We start from the raw sequence: 19,755 nt of genomic DNA, 5'->3' as shown, positions 1-19,755 counted from the left end.
CATATGCTGACTTGGCTCATAAGTGAAGAAAATTAAGAGTCAAAAGCAAGACTTCCCATTGTTGTTGTTGAAGTCACAACATCTAACTCTCCTTTATAATTTTGATGGATGACACACTAGAGATCCTGCCCTGTCTCACATATTCAGAGATGTTCCTGAACTGAGCAGAGTAAGATCAGAGAGTACCACATCCAGCCTGTGGACTCCATAAGGTCTGCCAGAAAATGTGTCCGATGAGTTGGTCAGTGCAAGAAGGACATTACAGCTGGGCTGAGCTGCACGTCCTGTTGGCCCACTGTTCATGGACTGTCTAACCTAAAATTTACTTTCTGAGCTCATATCAAAGAAATCAAGTAGTAAACTGCACTTCTTCCCTCTCATCCTTCAGTTCTGACTCCCTTCTCTCCGATCCCTCTGTCCTAGTGTTTCCCTCCTTTGCCTGCTCGCCTCCTTCCTAAACTGCTACAGACACCAACAACACACAAAAGGCACAGGATTGTCCTTACCAAAAAGCAGAGAGGTGATGCCGGATTTCCTGCGCTGAGTCCTGCGTCGCACAATCTGTGGGAGAGGGAACAGAGAGAATGAAGTGCACACATTAGGACAGACTTCAGAAAGAAAATAAAGCAACTCTCCATTCTAGTCAGTTCTGGGAAAGGGATCCTGTCATAGACCACTAGAAGGGGCAGGGCAGTGAAGTGGCAGTATTAGACAGGAATTACTCTAGTCCTAACACATTGCATCAGCTTTACTGCTCCATCTGCTCCATGTGCAACAGGTACTTTATAGCTTAATTATTAAAAAAGCATAATTGAAGTTCAAGAATCAACCACGATCCATGTAAATATAATAATTTTATTTTAACTCTAAATAATTTTAACTCTAATTGTATTTGTTGCAAAAAGCAATTCCATATAAATTTCTATGTGTATGGCTATTACATTTTAGAATTGCCTGTCTTGTTTTGCAACCATAGATTTTAGTCCAAGATTAAACACAGCTGCATTTTTAATTTGGCTCCTCAAAAGCAGCTGCTGCTGTTTTCTGACTCTACCTTCCAAGGTTATTTTAGTGTACCAGTTCTTTAGTAATGGATTAAATTCAGTTCCTACTCTGTGCTTCAAGGAAATTCTGCCAAAAGCATATGTTGTTTCTTTTAGTTTCCATTAATGAAATGCATCACATTTCATCATCACTTTCATGATGATAATTACAAACAGCGCTAATATCCCTTTCATCTGGGGATTTATCAACCAGGACAGGATTGGCAGCATGCCATTGGTGTAGGATTTCCCAATACATTTTCTTTACTCGGTAACCATTATCCTGGAACCAAAAATCCTCTCAAACAGGAGGACCTACTGCTCACAAGCCATAATTGGGTGGGAATATGTAAGGAATGGTAAAAAGGGAGCAGCAGAGGCAGTGGGACTCTGTGCACTCACTTTGGATAGGTTGTTGACAGTGGTGCTGGAGTTGAGCAGCTGCCCCTGCTCAGCGATGAGGTAGGCCAGGTGCTTGCGGCGCTGGGTCTCCACCGCCACGTCCGTCAGCGAGCCAGCCACGCGCATGGCCTCTCGCAGCAACACATCTGCGTCTTCAATCTGGCTCGGGATGTCTGACAGCGTGTTGAAGATCGAGGCAGAGTTCTCAGACTGGATCAGCTCATCCTCCTGCAACAACACAGTCATTTTTGCCTCATGGAGGAGTAACATGACTGTGCTCCTGAGGCTGCTAGATGCAGTTTTACATTCAGTGTAGAGCCTGGGCAGGTACAACTAGAAAATTCCATTAAAAAAAACCTTCAACAGGAAAAGTCCTAGCTACTTTTGAGAGGGGAACAGCATCTTTTACTGCTCTACTGCACTCTCCTCCTAGAATTCTAGCCAGCATTTTTTTGAATCACAGCATTCGCCATTGAAATTAAGTCAAATCAGCACAGAAAACCAAACCCAAACCTATTCTGCACCAACTGCTAGGACTGGTCACAGCAGGGATCTTGCCAGGGATAAGAGAATGGGAATTGCACTCCAGAGCACCTGCCATGTCAAACTGTGCTCCACCTTCCCCTTACTCCCAGCAGGATCGCTCTTGCCCTTCACACAGCAAACTGAATACAAAACTGTTTTTCACATAGAAAAGGAAAAGATCAGGCCAACCAAATCAAATGCAGTCAGGACAATGTTAATCTCTTAGAGCATTCAAGCAATGCCATCCAAAACTTCTCAGATGATCACAACTTTGACTTTCTCTTTCCTCCCAGGTTGTGCAAAATCAAGAGGTATCTCAGTTTAGATTTAGATAAGGTGGACCCTCAGGCTGGGATCTAGACTGATTAGAGGGTGGCAGCTGATGAGGTTTCATTATGTGGCAACAAATGAGGTACGCATGGGAAACAGCAATCTCTAATTTCAGTAAAGATTTTCACAGCCTCCAGTTCTGAAGGCAGCAGGAAGTTGTCTTCCCTAACACACTCCCAAACCACATACAACAAGTGGATACAAAACCTTCTTGCCTCAAAATCTCAGAAATAAACACTGAAGTATGATAAAGGTGGGAGAGGAGTTGGGAATTACCTTCATACTTAGCATGCCCAAAGTGACTTGGAACAGCACCAGAGAGCCCTCGTAGAAGAAGAGGTCCCAAATACGTAGCAGCAGCTTGATGTGGACAACACTAGCGAAAGAGGTTAGGAACCAGTGCAAGGTGATCAAGGAGAGCTCTGTGAACAGAGACATGGAAAATAATCACAACAAAGGAAATCAGTCAACCACTGAAAGTGGACTCTCCTAAGGGCTTTCCTCCATGCCTTGCCTCCAGGGTCAGGAGGTTTGCTCCTCTCCCTGGTGCTCCCCTTTGTTTAAAAAGAACAATACTCTTTGTCTGCATGTCACCCTGGCAAGAAATTTCTAAGGCACACTTTTACCAATGTCGTGCTCCTGAAGCAGCTTGTCCAGGCGGGGCAGGTACTGCACAATGAGCTGCCGCAGGACACGCTGGTCTGTCTGCACACCCATGAGGGTGGTGCTGAAGTAGGAGGCAGGAACCAATTCCTCAATGATAGCACACATCATCCAGAAGGCATCTTCCTCCTCCAAGAAGAGCAGCAGAGAGGCAGCCACCTAGGATTTTGAAGGAAGAAAAACTGCATGTTCTAAGTGGGAACTCTTTCCCCACTTTCTCACATGGAGAGATGGACCAGTATCTAGGTGCCAAAAATCTTCCTTCTGCAGGAGCTCTACTACAGTCTTCACTGAAGGGATTTCTCCTCAGTATAATGACTGCCCCCTCTCCAACAGATGGATCACAGTCTTCTGTATCTTTGAATGTGTGGTGCTATTCTGCTCTCCTTTCTTTAGGAAAAGTATTCCAGGTGGAAGGGATATCTTTTCAGCTCACCTGGAGACCACAGTATCTGGCAGTACTACCTCAAATAATTGGCTGTAGTGTAGCAACCAGATACAAACTGATCCCTATCACAAAGACACTGTAAAAGCAAGTTACCATGCCAGTGCCCTGACAATATCCAATGTCTGGGTAGAGCCAGGCAAGTCCCCGTAGTATCCTGCGCAGCCGCGGCACCCCGATGCTGTTCATATTGGAGAAGCAGGCGTTGCTGGGCATTGTCCGTAGCAAGTCCTTTTCAATCTGTCAGGCAGCCATAAACAAGGACAGAGTCAGCTTGCAGCATCTGAAAAACTGCCTTCAGCTCTCTGCACTTCCCCTGGCCCCCTGCATCAGGGAACTCTGCCTCCCCACATCCACCTGTAAGTCCTCAAACACCAAAGATGTCCCTGTCCAAGCATCTGAGGTCAGTTTAACAGCCTTCAAAGACATGTGGGAAAATGCCAGTGAAGACAGTGGCTTGCCAAATCCCTAGAAATACTTGCCTAAACTCAGACCCTAGTTTCACCACTGACAATAGGAAACATACACTAGTTGAGAATTACATCTGCTTGGATTTCAAGCATGGCTTCCCAACAAATGCATTCCAGAGAAAAAACAACAACCTGGCCAAATCTGTGAAGTCAAAGGAAGAGAGAAAATACCCTTTAACAGTCTTGCTGGTGTTCAGAAATTTTGTGCTTGAGGGAAGAAAGACAGGCCCTGAAAGCAGCTGCCACAATCTCAACAGAGGTGCATCTGTCAGCCTTGTATCTTTCCCTTCCCTCAGTGACTATGGTGATGTTTCCTGAGATGCAACTGCAGCATTTTTCTAACCCTTTTCCTGCTGTCCTAGGAAGGTGTAGAGCTAAACAATTGCTATTCCAACAAAACAGAGGAGAAATATGTTCCACAGGATTAAGCTTTACCAGGACTTAATCACACATCCTCTCAACTATCCCCGCTGCAGCTTTCAGGCAGACAGCACTGCCTCACACAGCAGATCTTGCCCTTCTTCCCACTCAGCACTAGGAAGGATCTCCTACCTGTTTGGCAGCAATGGTTTCATCGTTAGAGCTGTTTTTCATAATATCTCGATATGACATCTCTGAGTTCCTCTTCTTCTGCAAAGCCCCTGAAAGGCGCATCCACAACTGGGGGGACAAGGTGAACAGAGACACAAGTCACTCAGCCACAGAAAGCCATAATCTGGCACCTTCTCAACTGTCATCTCAAGAGATCCCATTCCACGATCTCTTACTCCAGGCAGGAGTGCCTGCCCAGAAGAGGCAGCACTCTCACCTGTGGCCTCATGCTATGTGGGATGCCGGCCAGCACCAGGGAGCGCAGCTTGTCTGAATGTGGCAGGGTGACCTCAATTTTGTCCCAGGTGAGGTCGCCCACATCATGGTTGTGTGTGAATTCCAGATGAGCCTGCCACTTGAGCCTCTGCTGTGGCTCCTCTGTCAGTGGGACCCCCAGAAGCTTGCTGGAGTTTGGCTCAGCACCATCTGTTTCAGCAAAGGGTAGAGAAGGAAACAGACAAATGAGACAGGGTACAGGAGAGGAAATGAACACATGGCAGGGTGGGAAATAAGATAGCCATCTGAAAAAAGCACATTCAAAACATTCATATCTTCCAGTCAGAGCATGGAAAGGCAAAGGTTGGTTTCTAACTGCCTACTCCATGCAGCAAATTTTATGGTCATAAGCAAAAGGCTTGGGACCTTGATAACTAAAGAAGCTGTCAGCAGGTTTCTAGTCCCTACTTACTTATTTAGACCACAGTGTGGCTGTAATTAAACAAGATCCTGGCAGCAGTCATCCTGTTGGGTTTTGCAGGATCTGTAAATCAGGCTGACAAAAGCATAGCAAGGCCCAGAATTGGCAAGCAAAAGCTATATGGTCATGGAAGTAATGCGGTGAAAAATGTTAACTCTGGGGCTATTTAATCACCAAAAACAGTTTAATAAAGACACTTCCAAATTCACAATGAGAAAGCACCTTAACCTGAGGCTGGCTTCCTGAAATAGATGCTTTAGCACAAGGACAGGTTTGACATAAGACACTCTGTCCATCATATAATACACCCCAACAATGTGCTCCAAATCTTTCTGCTGATTTTATAATGCACAGATGTTCTGTCTGAAAAAAAAATCACAACGTTCTGTCCTCATCTTCAGGTGATTGCTTCAAAGAGGATCCTCTATGACTCAAGGTGCCTCAGGGGCACATGTGCAAACAACTTTTGCCCTTATATTATATAGTCTGAGCCCTGGGAATGACCCCCAGGGCCCATGAAACAATTCCTTCATCTCGTACTTCTTTCTCTTCCTCTTTGCTAAGGCAGCCAGCTATTGTAGTTTGATGCTCAGCTTCAACAGCACTCCATGCCTCCTATTTGATTGTCTGCCTCCACAGCTTGCAGAAAAACTAGGATGTAGGTTTTTGCCCTACACTTTGCTAAGGGTGGGCAGAACATATCACCACGCTCCTTGGCCATGAGTTTTTCAGCAGACAGCACTGTGCCTGCTATGAGCCCTTGCAGTGCTACTGGACACAAAGGAGATCCCACTGTGAACTGGGAAAGTAGCCCTTCTCCAGCATGCAGCTGCTAATGGAAATGGTAACTCCCCAACTTTTCTTCCTCTTCCCCATGGCACAGCATAAGCGGATGGAAATAATTGCTGCATAGTCTATGCTCTGGACTTCCATAAGGCCAGCACATCTAATGCACTTGATTACAAATGGTAGGACATAGAAACAGGTGGGTAGACAAGACTTAGCACAGAATGGTTGTAAAATCCTGCCACACTTAAAAGCATGGGAAGGGCTGAACACAATGCAAGTGGGAGGGACAGGACTGGATTTACCTTCCTTGTCAACTCGGAAACCAAATTCATCATAGCGGAACTCCGGCTGCTCGACAGATTCTTCTTTCTGGGAGATGCAAGGAAGGAAAACAGACATTTTCAGCAGTTTATCACTGAATAACCACACAGAGTCACACAGATATTGTCTCATCCCACCACTGCTCATTCTGTGCCCTTTGAGCAACTAGACTCCTTGCCCTTTAATTTTTAAAGCTTCCCACCACAATTCCCAGCTGAGGAGATGTTGCCTGTCGTTCCCATTTTGACTTCTCAATGGAAAAAAACTATACAGATTTTCCCATCAGGACTTCAGCACAGCATCTTATCAAGATCAGAACTGCTCACCTGGAGGGACAAATAGCCCTCCTCATGGACTGAGGAATATACACACACCCACACACCAGCTAAAGTGACCTCTACTATATGCATCACTAATACACAGCCATCCTTCCTGTTACCTCTGCACACACACTGCCAACTCAGCTCCCTGTACCACTCCATCTCCTGCCTGTTGCTCTCAAGTGTCCTTTGAAAGGCAGCAGGCAAAACCAGGATTTGCACCTGTGATGCAAGTCCAAATTATAGGCCAAAGAAACTTAAGGTCCATGACCTTCAAAAAATCTCAACCTTCCTCATCTGTGCTCATGGTTGGCATTGGGGCATACTGGGGGATACACAGTGGAGATTACCTCCAGACTTTTTTTAGGAGTAAATACCTACTGCTTTCTCCCCTTTCCCACAAGCCCACCCACACCTCCTGTGGGGACTCTTGCAAGCACTGCAACCAGGCAGCATGTAAGAAGCAAGAAGCACTGCCCATACACCTCCAACAAAAAGCTTTAATCTACTTTCAGCAAACACTGTGGCTAAATTACAAAATTCCACAGCTGCTTCCTTCCTTCCTGCTCTACCCACCTGGTGTCAAGCTTGAAACTAGCATTTCCTGCCATGCACAAGATGTCCAGAGTAGCTTGATGATGACAGAGGCTCCCTGAGGGTGTCAACATTTTTACAGTGGAGCAATAGTTGCAAAACAGCAGGGAAATAATTCATAGAAGTTTCTTTATACTCTGCAAGATTCTCTTGCAAAAGCCAGGATGCAACCACAAAACCTGTGACATCCGTAACCAAAACATTGGAGGAAAAGTGCACCTCTCTCTCCTTTTCCATGTGGCTTTCAGAGACCACCAGAAAACACCAGGTTCCCCCTACTTTTGCAGAGCCAGAGAACATCCCCACCCTGTCCCACACTGTACCTGTGTGTATTTTGCCAGGATCTCCTGAGGCCAAATGCTAGGTGTGAGTGCTGAGAAGGGACCCCCAGCAGAGGGAGTGTGATGGCCTAAACAGAAAGAGATCAACACATAGCAGTGAAAGCCTGGAAGAATACCCTTGGATGATACACACTCCATACAGACTGTTCCAGCATGGGAAGGACTCACTCATCAGTTTGTTGCTACTGCTACTCTAAACATTGAGACATCTCCCACTTCACCAGGGAAGCCAGTAATTTCAGATGGTTTTGTTCCTTTTTATTGGGCAAAAGGGCCAAATGGAATTACCTCTAAGAAAGTGATTCTTAGGAAAGAGAAATAGTTCCATGGCATCATATGATCACTCATCTGCTTGGAAAAGCTGTGTGATCAGCTGTGAACAAGTCATGGGTATCATCACCAAATAACTATTATTTTGCAGAAGTAAATTCCTCCTATGGACCAGCATCAGCAGCACTCCAGAGTTTCCTGAAACTCTGTCACTAAGGCACCAGAATGGAAAATCAGAGCCCTCAGAAAGATGCTCAACTGCTCCCTTTTTTCCCAGCAGCTTGGAATATTGTCAGACCATGTATAGAGAGATGCAGCAATGAAAGTATGCCTATATTAATGGTCTTTTGTGTTCAAGACAAGGACTCTTCCAGCCTCAGGTAGAACCCCAGTGAACAGCTTCCCTTGGAATACAAGTAGACATCAAGTCGTGCAATTGAAGCAGATAAACATGTCCCAAGTTTTCTATTGTTCTATCAGCAAGACAAAGGTCTACCTGGCCTTGCAGCATAGTCTCCCCCAGGGTTATGTGCCCTGAAATAACCAGCTTGACCAGGAAGGAAGGTCTAGAAAAAAGTACAGGGTGGGAAAGTTGGCTTCTTTACAAAGGAGAAGACCTAGTTTTAGCAAAGCTTCTATCTCAGAAGTCTACAACTGAACTGCAGTTATTCTTCAGCATTCTGCCTGTCCTAGAGCTACAACTGTACAGCAAAAATCTCTCACAGTCATTGTGAGCCACTCACTTTTGGGGAAGTGTTGGGGGAGAACAGAATCAAGAAAATATTAAAAAAAAATGGGGAAAGCAGACCACATTTCAGCCTCCTTCCTCTCTGTTCAATGGCTGAAAAAGCCTCTACCTTGTAAAAGAAGGAACGGAGTTTACCCTGAGTGAAAAGGCTGCTAGGTCACAAAGTTTCCTCTCTCAATCTGACCAGAAAATATGTCACGGTCCCTATTCCATTTCTTGGAACCAGAAACATTTGTTATGAAGTTTCAGCTGAAGACAGAGCAAGCAACAAAATGAGAAAATACTGTGTCAATTTCTGTGTGCTCACCTGACATTGCACTAGGCAAGGCTGAGTGGCACAGGTGTCAGCAGGTCCAGAAAAGCTGTCCACAGAGGTGAGATATTACACTCCTGTTATAAAAAGAAAAAAAGGGTGATGAGAGAATTCAATTAGCATCTAAGAACATGGTAGGGGACTGACAGACCCCTTACACACAACTTCCTCACGTGAAAATTAAATTCCTTAGTATCTAAGTTCCGCCCCCATAGAGACTGGAATTTCCTTTGGTTTCATACCTACTGACCAGCTAGAAAGAGCACACTGTAATTTGTCTTGTGGAAATAACAGCATTGCTGCTTGAAACAATGTCAAAAAAACAAGTCAACTTTTAACACCTTTTCCATTGCATATTTTGAGTCCTGTATTTAATGATGTAAACTAAGAAAATACCCCATACATCATCATTCTCTGAAGACATTGGCCATGGAGAAGGGACAGGAGTGGTGAAAAGGGTTTAAGAGGTAATCATTAGATGCAGTAAGTCCAGAAGAGACTTTAGGGGTAGCACCACAAAGCACAGGAGTTAAGTGCATAGGGCTGCAGAATACAAGTCCCTGAAGCACATGGATGTGGACAAGATGCTATCAAGTACCTCTGCAAAGCGTCATGAACCAGACTCCTCTGAACTAAATCAGGCAATAGAGCTCTCCTCCTTGCTTTCCTGGCACTAGTTAACAGCATATTTTATGGGGATTTCTATGGGGATTTCCAGGAAAACAGCGGAATAGTTCAGTAATCAGAGAGATTTTGGACTTTAAGATCAACCGTACAATTTGTGTGTGGGAGACAGCAAGAGTCACCTCTACCAAGCAGATAAAGCCCAGTGCTGGGATAGATCAGTCACTCACACTTCCTTGGGAAAGAACCTGGGAGAAACTAACATTTGGACACCTAGGATGGCTTTTCCAGCTTCCCTTTTCATTAAAGCTACTTATGACTGTAAACTGCTAAAAGGAGGAACCCCAAGGATTCATCCCACAGGCCCTATCCAAGTTGTTTCACAGTGCTGATTAGTACAAGGTTATATTGCCTTTGCACCTCAGTGAGCTTTCCAGTAAGCACCTGCAGCCAGGAAGCAACTTGCTACAGCACTCCAAGATAAGTAGCTGCACAACACTGCAAAAGCATAAAAAACATCTGTGTCTGAGAACACAATGATAAGGTTTCCTCCTGATGGATTTAAACAGTTCTCTGCCTGAGAAAGGTCAGCCTGGATGAACAGACACTCTGATCCATTCCGACACTAACGCTTAGGGCAAAATCCAGCTTTTGTTTCTGAGAAGTAGCGTTGTCCACAGGATGGTCAGTTGCATGTCCACCAGTTCTGTAAATGTTTGTGTGTTCTTCCCTACACTCCTGTCCCATTTGTTTCCTTAGCACCAACTCTTCTTAGTAGTTGAAGACATAGCAACAATTACAAAATGGGCATCTGCATGCTCATATTACATGGAAACACAAAGAGCATACATCCCAAGCAGGTAAATTGGCTGACATTACTTACTTCCCTTCCAACATAGCTGTGAATGTATTTTGATGCTTTTTTCACTGCCTCACAACCATGGCTGCTCTGTTCCTGCACCTGCAAAGTGTCCTCCTCCCCTGCCTTCTCTCAGCTCAGTTAATCCTGTTTCCAATGGCTTTTATTAGGAATGCAGTCACCACATGGTACATCTGCCACGCTTGTCATTGCCTGTGCTCTGAATCTTCCTCAGTGCCTTGACCTTGTGAGTAGATTCCCCTCAGCCATTATTAACCTTCATTGCATGTACAGCCACTGGTGACCCGACCTGTTGTGGAAGAGCCAGGCCAGGGTGTCAGGCACATGGCTGAGAAAAAAGCCCATAATACGGGAATTAACCATAGTGCTTGGAAACAGAGCAGGAGAGTGCTGAGTGAGTCTCTCCTTGTCCCAAGACAGGTGTAGCAGATGGAACACCTGCTCATGTCCATGCCATCAAGCCGCCTCTGCCTTGCTGGGAATCACTCCCCTGCCAGCTCTCCTATCCCTGACATTAGAGCACTGAACTTGGTGGGCAGGTTTTTCCTGCCCCTGGTTCCCATAGAAACCTTCCTGCAAGCACCCATCTGGGACAGAGGCCAGAGAGAGCGTGAGGCTCACCTTGCTGCTGACGTGGTTGTGTAGAAGGGCAGGGTGAGCAGTGGGAATCACATCAAGGGAAGGCTCCTGCTGTGGCACATGGACACACTGCCCTGGGCACTGCCCTCAGAGCCAGCTGTCTCCAAGAGAAGTTGCTGAGGCCACTGAACCAGCCCTTCCAGCATCCCAGGGACTGGAAAGAAGGTTCCCTGACACAGCCAGGCACCACCTAGTGCGAACCAGGAAGAGGAAGAGGGTATCTGACACGTGGGATTGACATAGTAAGGTCTTTCCTTTGACTGAGGGATATAAATCTAAAACAACTCTTAATCTCTCTTAGCCAGGAGATAGCAAGTAACAAAAAGGGCTCCACAAAGCTTGTGAAACTACATGTGTAAAATTGCTGTTATTTGCAACATACACACTTCTGACATAAATTAACAATAAGAAATAAAAAGGAAAAAATACATCAGATCCAACAAATATTAATGGCAACTCCTAAACCCTCAGTGCTACAAAATTAAAAGCAGTTTCACTCACAAATGAAGGAGCATGTCCCATGTTTAAAGGCAATTTAAGTTTCTTATATGAAACAATTTTGGCTAAACAACAGGTAGTCTTCATATTTCAAAAAAAATGTACTTTTTGCTAGAATGCAAATAGTACCTGTTAATCACTTATTTACTTTTTGAATTCAGAGTCCAAAACAAATCACATCATCATTGTTTCCAGCCTGCTAGAACAGAGGTGTGACGTACCTGAAAAAGAAGGCTACAATGGAAGCATGCACTCAGCATCAGGTACAACATCAGGTACTCCACCTGCAACACCTTTGTTGGAGTTGCAAACACACACCATGCAGTATTATGTCCAATTAGTTTATTTCCTAGTGCAGGTGCCTTCAGAAATTGATGTTTGCGAAGCAGTACTGCAAATTTACTTCCACTTGGAAATACTGCTCCTCTCCTGGACACACTGGCTCTTCCCCACAGCTGTAGCATGAGAGATTTCAATTACCTGGCTCCTGGCAAACCCAAATAGCAATTTCCTGCTGCCTGTGTTTTACCTGCTTAGCCTCTTTTGCTGAGGTGATCTCCACCTAAGCCTGTGCTGGTAGGGCCTGGATGTGCTAAGCACAAAGTGACACTGTCCGGAGCCTTTCAGTAGAACCTTTATTTTGGGGCAGAAACTCCTTCCCAAGAGTGTTCTTCCCTCACTGTTTAAAAAAAAATCCACCAAAAAGGCAGCATACCTCTAGCAGACTGTGCAGAAGACAAACATTTTACCAAGCAATGTCTTTGTAGCCTGAAAACTTTACAACCAGTAACTATGCAGGAACCTCCACTGAGTATCATCAGAAGGAACAGAACAAGCATAACAATTATTTCTAGAATAATTTTCATTCACTGTTACAGGAATTGCACCTCTGTTCTGACAGTTACAACACCTCTTCTGACAGCTGGCATGGGAAAAACTCTGTTTTCCTTTACGTTTAATGAACAGAAAGCAACAGTGTATGCAGTAAATCCCACTACCACCTCTGGATTGTTAGCTGGTTTCCACTGTTTTTATTCTCTTCCTTTATTAAGAAAGAAAGTTTTGGAAGAGAGAGAAGTGATTGAAAGTCACAGCACCCATCAGGAGGCTATGCACATAGCTATAGCTCTAGAAGCCTCTTCTAGCTCAGCTTTATAATCCCAAGTAGATTGTGTCCAATTTAATACCTCTCTCAGAAATCAGACAAAAGCTCTGCACTGAACTAGAAGTTCAATTTTGTCTTCTCACAACCAGAAAACTTATGTTTTCCAAATTATAATCCTGATTTGCTCAATTAATGGTCCAAGGAACTCTCAGCAGGATGCCCTTGGCATTCCTTCCCTTCCCCCATCAGCATCTCCCTCAAGTCAGGCAAAGGCATATCCTGGAGCTGCAAATGCCATTAGTCCACAAGTCAATATTTGCTTTGCACACAGAGTCAGAAGAGAACTCCAGCTTCACAAACAAATACATAAGTGAGCAAAGAGCAGCCACACACCTGACCAAGAGTGGCAGACAAGATGCAGAGAGCTCCTGTCCCTCACATCCTGAGAGCCTGAGGCTTTGTAAAAAATGCAGAATCCCACATGGACACCGGTTAAGGAGTCAATATGATGTTAGTGAACCTGGCTCATCCCAAACTTCCTGTCTGAGGCTTACAAACCACGACCAGCTTCATGCTGCTTTGGGTGTTGAGCAACATGTACAAATGCAGGCTGGAAGTGCTGAGGTCGCCTTCAGGCTTCCTCTCTATGACATGACTAGGAATGAAGAGCTGGGAACTTTAACTGCTCTCACGCCACTTCTTGTAGTACTGGAAGTGAACCAGAGATGCACCAGAAGCTTAGGGCAGGTCTCAAAAGGGAGATGAGAGACCTGGAGAGCAGCAAGGGGGAGGCTTGCAGAGCCAGGCAGGCAGGCAAGCTTCTGAGAGGTTACACCACTGACTGTAGAGGCACCACCCAGGACTCCAGCGCTGCCCAGTCATTAACTGGGATCATATATTGACAGCAGGAATGTGGCAGGGCAAAGTGTTTCCTCCCAGCTGCCTCACGGCACTATTAGAGCAACAGAGACAGCAAAAAGTAAACTGGAACTCTGTGTCTCCTGCCATAAAGCACCCTGTGGATTCCTGCCCTCATTGGAAATGTAATTCTGTGCAGAAATATAACTAAAAGGTACTTCCATGCAACAGTTCTGCTCCTTGCACTGCTCGGTGTCCAGCAATGCCTGCTGCAATTACAGAGAGCTCCAGTGGAGCTGAAGCTGCTGAGCTATGTAAATTATCAGTTTATACAAAAGAACGAAACAAGTAACTTGCAGTTTTGTTCCCATTGCATCTCCATTTTGAAAATAAGGATGTGAAAAAGTGGAATCCTGCTTCCTACTGCTTATGCATTGGACAGGCAGACCATAGATGGGATTTCCTGACCACACTTCAATATGTCAACCTTGTCTCAGAAACACCCCTATGTAACACCTACTTATGTAGAATGCAGGTATCCTACACATCAACAGATATTTTATTTCCAGAGCAGAACTGCCTTTTATTTACCTGGCTCCAAAGCAAACAGCATGCAAGCTAAGCATGAACTGCACCTCCGTGGAGAACCTCCTGTTAGTCAAGATCCTTGGGATCAGAGCAAGAGTTTCCTCTTGCTCAGTACTCCCATTATTTGAGTGGTGAAAAGATATGTGACAGGAATAGAGAGTCTTGCAACTCAGGAGGATTACAGTTGAGTACAGGAACAACAGTTTTTGGGGTTTTCTATCTGCATCAAATGAAGTTAGAAAGACAGGCCAGGATACAAACTCGCATGGTGTTCACTCTCACTGCACAGCAAAATTCTCCTTGCTTTCAACACATAGGCAAGAAAACCTGTATGTGCCAAAAAAGGCAGGCCTGTAGTCACCCCAGTCTTCAAGGTTTAGGGTAAAGGCAATCCTCTGTTAAACACCACTATGCAAATATAAACCAAAGGTTTATCATTAGTGTCTAAACATATCTTCCATGAGGGTCAAGTACTGCACAATAAATGGGCATTTTCACCCAAATAAGCACAGTGCAGTGCAGGACCTGGGCACTTCTGCAGAGCTCTACAGAAATTTGTTTTCCCAAAAATTTTTTAGAAGAGTTGTTTACCTTCTGGTCCATTGCAAGACTGTAAACTATGAGATGTCTGTGGAAAGCAATCAATCAAAACTGTCCAGTTTCATTTGAATACAGAAACTTGAAAGAAAATATTCCTGTTAGAGATGTGGGGCTGTACCAACCAAAGAAAGGTTAAAAGACACTACTGACAGTTATTTGAAGTCAGGTATTATGAAGTCTTTTATATCACACCCCTGTCCTGAGTGGTGACAAGCAGTGCCACCTGAGGCTGTCTCCATCACCAGCCCTGTAGGCTCGCCTGGGTGGAAGTTTGATTCTCAAGCTGGTCTCATCCTACTGCTCCCAGTGACAATGGAACAAGGGCCTGAACAATGGCTCTTCCTTGACAGGGACTCAGAGGATTGGCAGAGGTTTTGCTGTTACCTTGGTGAGGCACAGGAAAGGCTCATTTCAGGTCACTCTCCTGTAGCTCCATTTTGTTACTATTTGCTCCGGTATTCACAAAAAAAGTCAGACTCACTTCACAGGACTCTAAGCAGGACTTGTTTCATTTGGCTTCAGGGCTTTGTCTTTATAGGACTTAACATTCTGAAGAGGTTAGTAACACTCAAAACACCTCTCAGGACTGTTTGCAAAGCTCTTATCTAGCATGTCATATTGGACTACTCAGACCTCACTCCTGCAGAAATTTATATGCACAGATAACTTAAGAGGAAAAAAAAGCAAAATATACAAGGATTGTTAATATTTGTAACAAAACAAAACAAAACCTCTGATATTTCCTGATTCTGGGGACCAGGAAGATTTCTTCTCCAGAGAAAAAAAAGATTGTTGGTTTATGGACTTTCTTTCTCCTCTCTGAATCATCAAATACTTCCCAGCCAGCACTTACTGGGCAGTAAGAACAGTTCTTGTAGTAATACTAATACTAATTAGTATGGTAATGTCCACCAGTTCTGTAAATGTTTGTGTGTTCTTCCCAACACTCTCCTCACCTATCACATAAAACAAGTGTGTTTGCATTTCTTCCAGGGTGTTTTCCTTAAGTCAGGAACAAAATTGCTGTTACCAATGTAACTGGTTATGCTCCAGTTTAAAAAAATCTGAGACCTCCTCAAAGACAAAACAAATGTGGCAAGATAAGGTCCTTCTCTTCCCTACCTGGTGCCAGCAGCAACACAGCTGACAAGTAAGATTTTCCCCACTACTCCCAGATACTCAGCCTGTGTAAGCTTTATGTATCAAAAACCTCAACCCTGGGATAAAAAGTGGCAGAGAAAGAAGTTTAGACAAATCTTTATGTGGCTGAGGAAACAAACCTGAAGTACCAAAACCTCTCCATTTCCTAAGGGACACTTAAGACATCACACCCACAACACAGAATGAAGCTGTTTGTTTACCTCCTCCTACTGGACAGTTGCAAATTCTCCAAATCTTATCCATTTGAATTAGGGTAGGATCTAGAATAACCAGTGTGATACAGATCACCAGCAAGGGTCATTGCTGATTTAGCTAGAAAAGCTGTAGGACCACATACACCAAAATATAAAGCACCTGACCTTTATCACTGCAGATAAAGCTGCAATACTCCTCAGGATTTTTTTCAAGTTTTCGCTACTTCTGATGTGTTAGTGAGAAGTTTGTAATTAACAGCCAGGAAGAGGCATAATTCCAATAATTTCCAAAACAGTTATTGCCTCAAACACGGTATCACTAATTCCTTTGTCAAAGCATCCCAAACACCAAACAGAGGAAACAATTTTGTAACACACAAATCAATTCACCAAGAATGGGACTAAGACTGGCAGTTCTCACACAGATCTCTTGATCAATAATCTCTACTGTTACCATGTCACCTTAGGTAAAACATAGTAATTTTTAAGAGCCAAATATTTTGATTATTGCCTATCTTAAAATATTGTCAAGGTTCTCTGGAACACTGAGATTGGCAAAAGATCCCACCTTATGGGAAAGGGACAGATTAAATGCACAGCAAAGAAGAAAAACCTAAACAACATTAGCAGAGAACCCTAAAACTGGAGAATTATTTCAGTCCTGCGCAAGCGTGCAGTACTTTCCTCACCTCAATTCTATCATTCCCTGATCAGTGTAATTCCTCCAGAAATATGCCTCTCCTCTCTGCTGCCCCTCAGAAACTCCCTTCATACTTCTTCAAAAGAATAGTTGCTACGAATGATATCTCCCTAAGAATATCAAACATTATCAAAATGTTATCATAATCAGGAATTAAGATAAGCAGTATTTGTCCTTTCAATCTGTTAAACACGGAATGAACATAGTATTAACATGACACAATCGGTCCCACCCTGACCTCTTCAATTACAGTCATGCCTCTTCTCACCCTCTTCCTTCCTTTTTACTTTATGAATTATCCAGAGTAGGAATTCAGCCTTTGTTTCTGCTTAGGGACAGTCACACACACATTGTGTGGATCCAGAAATAAATAATGAAATTGAATTTTGTTCCAGTGGCTGTTTCTTTCTAGGCCACTACTCCAAACCTCGTAGCAGCTGAAAAACTGGTCTAGAATTCAGATTATCCAGCAAGCAACTGTATCCTGATCAACAGCTCAGCAAAACCACAGCAGTGCCCCACTCCTGCTAGTGTGGCAGCTCCTTCTTGAGTGATTTTAAGATCCTGTCTTGCACTACTAAAAACCCACTGATCTTAATTCCAGTAAGGCTGCTTCGCTCTCCCATCTATTTGCACTAAAAGATCCTCCATTTCCTCAAGGCACTGTTCTTCCTTTATTCCCACTTCCCCCTTTAAAAAAAAAAAAAATCACAGCAAGCCATGAAGAGTAGGGCTGAGAAATCATGAAGTAGGAAACTATGACATCATATAAAAGCCCCACACACCGACACTGAAACTGACTTGTTTAGAAGGAAAGCACCTGCTTAAATTCAGGCATCTCTCAAAAAATTAGGAAGGAAGCAAAGACACACATTGGAAATTTTTTTCTCTCCCGCCCTTACCAGTTCTGTGAAGAGATATCAAGAGCCGTCCCGGAGCCCACAGACACTGCCTGCAACGAGATTTAAATCCGCGTGACTGTGGCTCTTTGCTTCCTTGGATTTACATCACCAGGTACGAAGAATTACATCTGCCTCTTGCTCTCCTTCTAACATTTATTACAGCTGACAATCACAGGGCCTGCAGCACGTCTATTTGTGCCCATTGCCTAGAGGATACTGCCATATTTCCATCTGTTTCGTGACTGTTCCTTCCCCCCCAGCCAGACAGGAGACAGACTGTCTCTCCTCCGGGGCACCTCCGAAAAGGCGCAGGCGTGAAGAGCAGATGAGTATGGCAGAGCAGGACCCCCGGGAGTCGCAGCCACGGGCGGGCGGAGAGGCGGGTTAGAGGAGAGGCGGAGAGGCACGTCCCGGGGAGCAGGGGGAGCCCAGCCGGGGGAAGCGGGGCGCAGGGAAAACGTGTCCCGGGCAGCCCAGACGAGAGGCACAGCGTGAGTCACTCCCCGGAGCGCGACCCTGCGTCAGCGCGGCCGGGGTCCCTCCCAGATCCCCCGCCCCGGCCCGGCCAGCGGAGCCGCGCCGCGCACCGCCGCCCCACACGGCCCCAGCAGCGGCGCGGCTCCGGGGGCTCGGCCCCGCTCCGCCCGAGGGGCCAGCAGGGCAGGGGGCTGCCGGGGGGAGGCGTGCGCCGCACAGGTGGCGGAACCGCTCCCGGGAGCGCCCCCGGCGCGGTGGGAGGTGCGGGGCTGAGAGCCCCGGGGGGCGAAGGCGGTCCCGCCCGCCCCGGCACGCACCTGCCCCGGCACCCACCTGCCGCCGCCGCCGCCGCCGTCCCCTCAGGGCGGGCGCCCGGCCCCGACCCGGCGGCCCCACGCGCCGCTGCCGGGGCGCATGCGCGGGAGGCGGGCGGCGGCGCGCGGCGCGGCGGGGGCTGTAGGCCGGGAAGCGCGGCCCGGCGGGAGCGGAGAAGGAGCCGGGATGGCCCTGCTCAGCGCCGGCATGGCCCAAAGCGTGAGCTGCCCTCACGAAGCTGTCACGGAATCACAGCATCAATGAGGCTGGAAAAGCTGAGATCATGGAGTCCACCCTCTGACCGAATGCCACCATGTCAACCACACCAGTTGGCACTGAGTGCCACTTACAGTCTTTCCTTAAAAACACCTCCAGGGGCGGTGACTCCAACACTGTCTAATCACCCTTTCTGTGAAATTCCTCTTAATGTCCAACCTGAATTGCTCCTGATGAAGCTTAAGGCTAGGCTGTTGCCTGGGAGAAGAGGCTGACCCCCACTTGGCTACACCGTACTTCCAGGTAGTTGTAGGGAGTGACAAGTCCCCTAAACATCCTTCTCTGCAGGCTAAACACCACCAGCTGCCTCAGCTGCTCCTCATCAGATCTGTGCGGCAGACTCTTCACCAGCCGTGCTGCCCCCTCTCTGAACTTGCTCCAGCACCTGAATGTCCTTTCTGAACTGAGGGGCCCAGATTTGGACATGGGACTCAAGGTGTGGCCTCACCAATGCTGAGTCTAGGGGGAGAATCAAGAGCTGAACAGCTGAGAGCTGCTCCTGAAGCACTGCTTGGTGACCTACTCCCAAAAACCAAGCAGAGGGGAGAATTACATCTCTGGCTGTTGCTACGGCCAACTCTGCAGGAAAGTAGAAAGTCAGGTCCCAAACCAAGGAGTGAAAGTCTCCTAAAGGATTTGTTTATCATGCCTTATTTTCTAGGAGGATGAATTTTCCTCTGCACTACTGTTACTCATCTTAGAATTTCCAGGAAAACAAGTCCAATAACTCACAGCTGGCAGCCTCTACCTGACAAATATTTATTTCTAATGATTAGAAAATACACTGTTCCTCCTCTGCACACAGGGTTAGTTGGTTTGGTTTTTTTTAGGAGGAAAGAGGACCTAAAAAGGACTTACGCATCTGTCTGTTTTCTTTCTTGGCTATTGGTTTGAGTAATTGCCTGCAAATGATGAGGTTTCAATTAGAGTTATCCTTTTCAAACAGATGGCTAATTAAATGTTAATAGCACAAGCAAGCAAAATGTTAAAAACACCATCAAACTCGCAAATGTCTGAGACATTTTGAATGCCATATTCTAGGGGCAAGGTAAAGCCAGAGCAATCTCGATGGAAGA

General features: G+C 45.6%; 1 protein-coding gene across 5 annotated transcripts in view; it reads right to left on the bottom strand.

Moving 5' to 3' along the window:
• Positions 1–18,496, bottom strand: part of SGSM3 (small G protein signaling modulator 3) — a 28,922-nt gene extending 10,426 nt beyond the window's left edge. The window contains exons 1-13 of one of the 5 annotated variants that reach the window (XM_021552810.3): positions 18,422–18,480; positions 17,612–17,661; positions 10,988–11,195; positions 8,857–8,939; positions 7,514–7,599; positions 6,258–6,324; positions 4,687–4,895; positions 4,431–4,538; positions 3,505–3,648; positions 2,927–3,122; positions 2,577–2,722; positions 1,446–1,673; positions 507–561 (exon numbers count right to left, since the gene is read on the bottom strand). In XM_021552810.3, the coding sequence (XP_021408485.1) occupies positions 507–561; positions 1,446–1,673; positions 2,577–2,722; positions 2,927–3,122; positions 3,505–3,648; positions 4,431–4,538; positions 4,687–4,895; positions 6,258–6,324; positions 7,514–7,599; positions 8,857–8,863 (1,246 nt within the window). In that variant the 5' untranslated portion in view covers positions 8,864–8,939; positions 10,988–11,195; positions 17,612–17,661; positions 18,422–18,480. Of the gene's footprint in view, positions 1–506; positions 562–1,445; positions 1,674–2,576; positions 2,723–2,926; positions 3,123–3,504; positions 3,649–4,430; positions 4,539–4,686; positions 4,896–6,257; positions 6,325–7,513; positions 7,600–8,856; positions 8,940–10,987; positions 11,196–17,611; positions 17,662–18,405 lie in introns of all 5 variants that reach the window. The other 4 variants (XM_077783414.1, XM_021552808.3, XM_021552809.3 and 1 more) reach the window with 4 other exon arrangements.
• Positions 18,497–19,755: the final 1,259 nt, after the last annotated feature.

This window comes from Lonchura striata, chromosome 5 (assembly GCF_046129695.1).
Source record: "Lonchura striata isolate bLonStr1 chromosome 5, bLonStr1.mat, whole genome shotgun sequence".
Classification (NCBI taxonomy): Eukaryota; Metazoa; Chordata; class Aves; order Passeriformes; family Estrildidae; genus Lonchura; species Lonchura striata.
The sequence above is the reverse complement of the archived record's forward strand: the minus strand, read 5'-3'. Positions and strand labels throughout refer to the sequence as shown.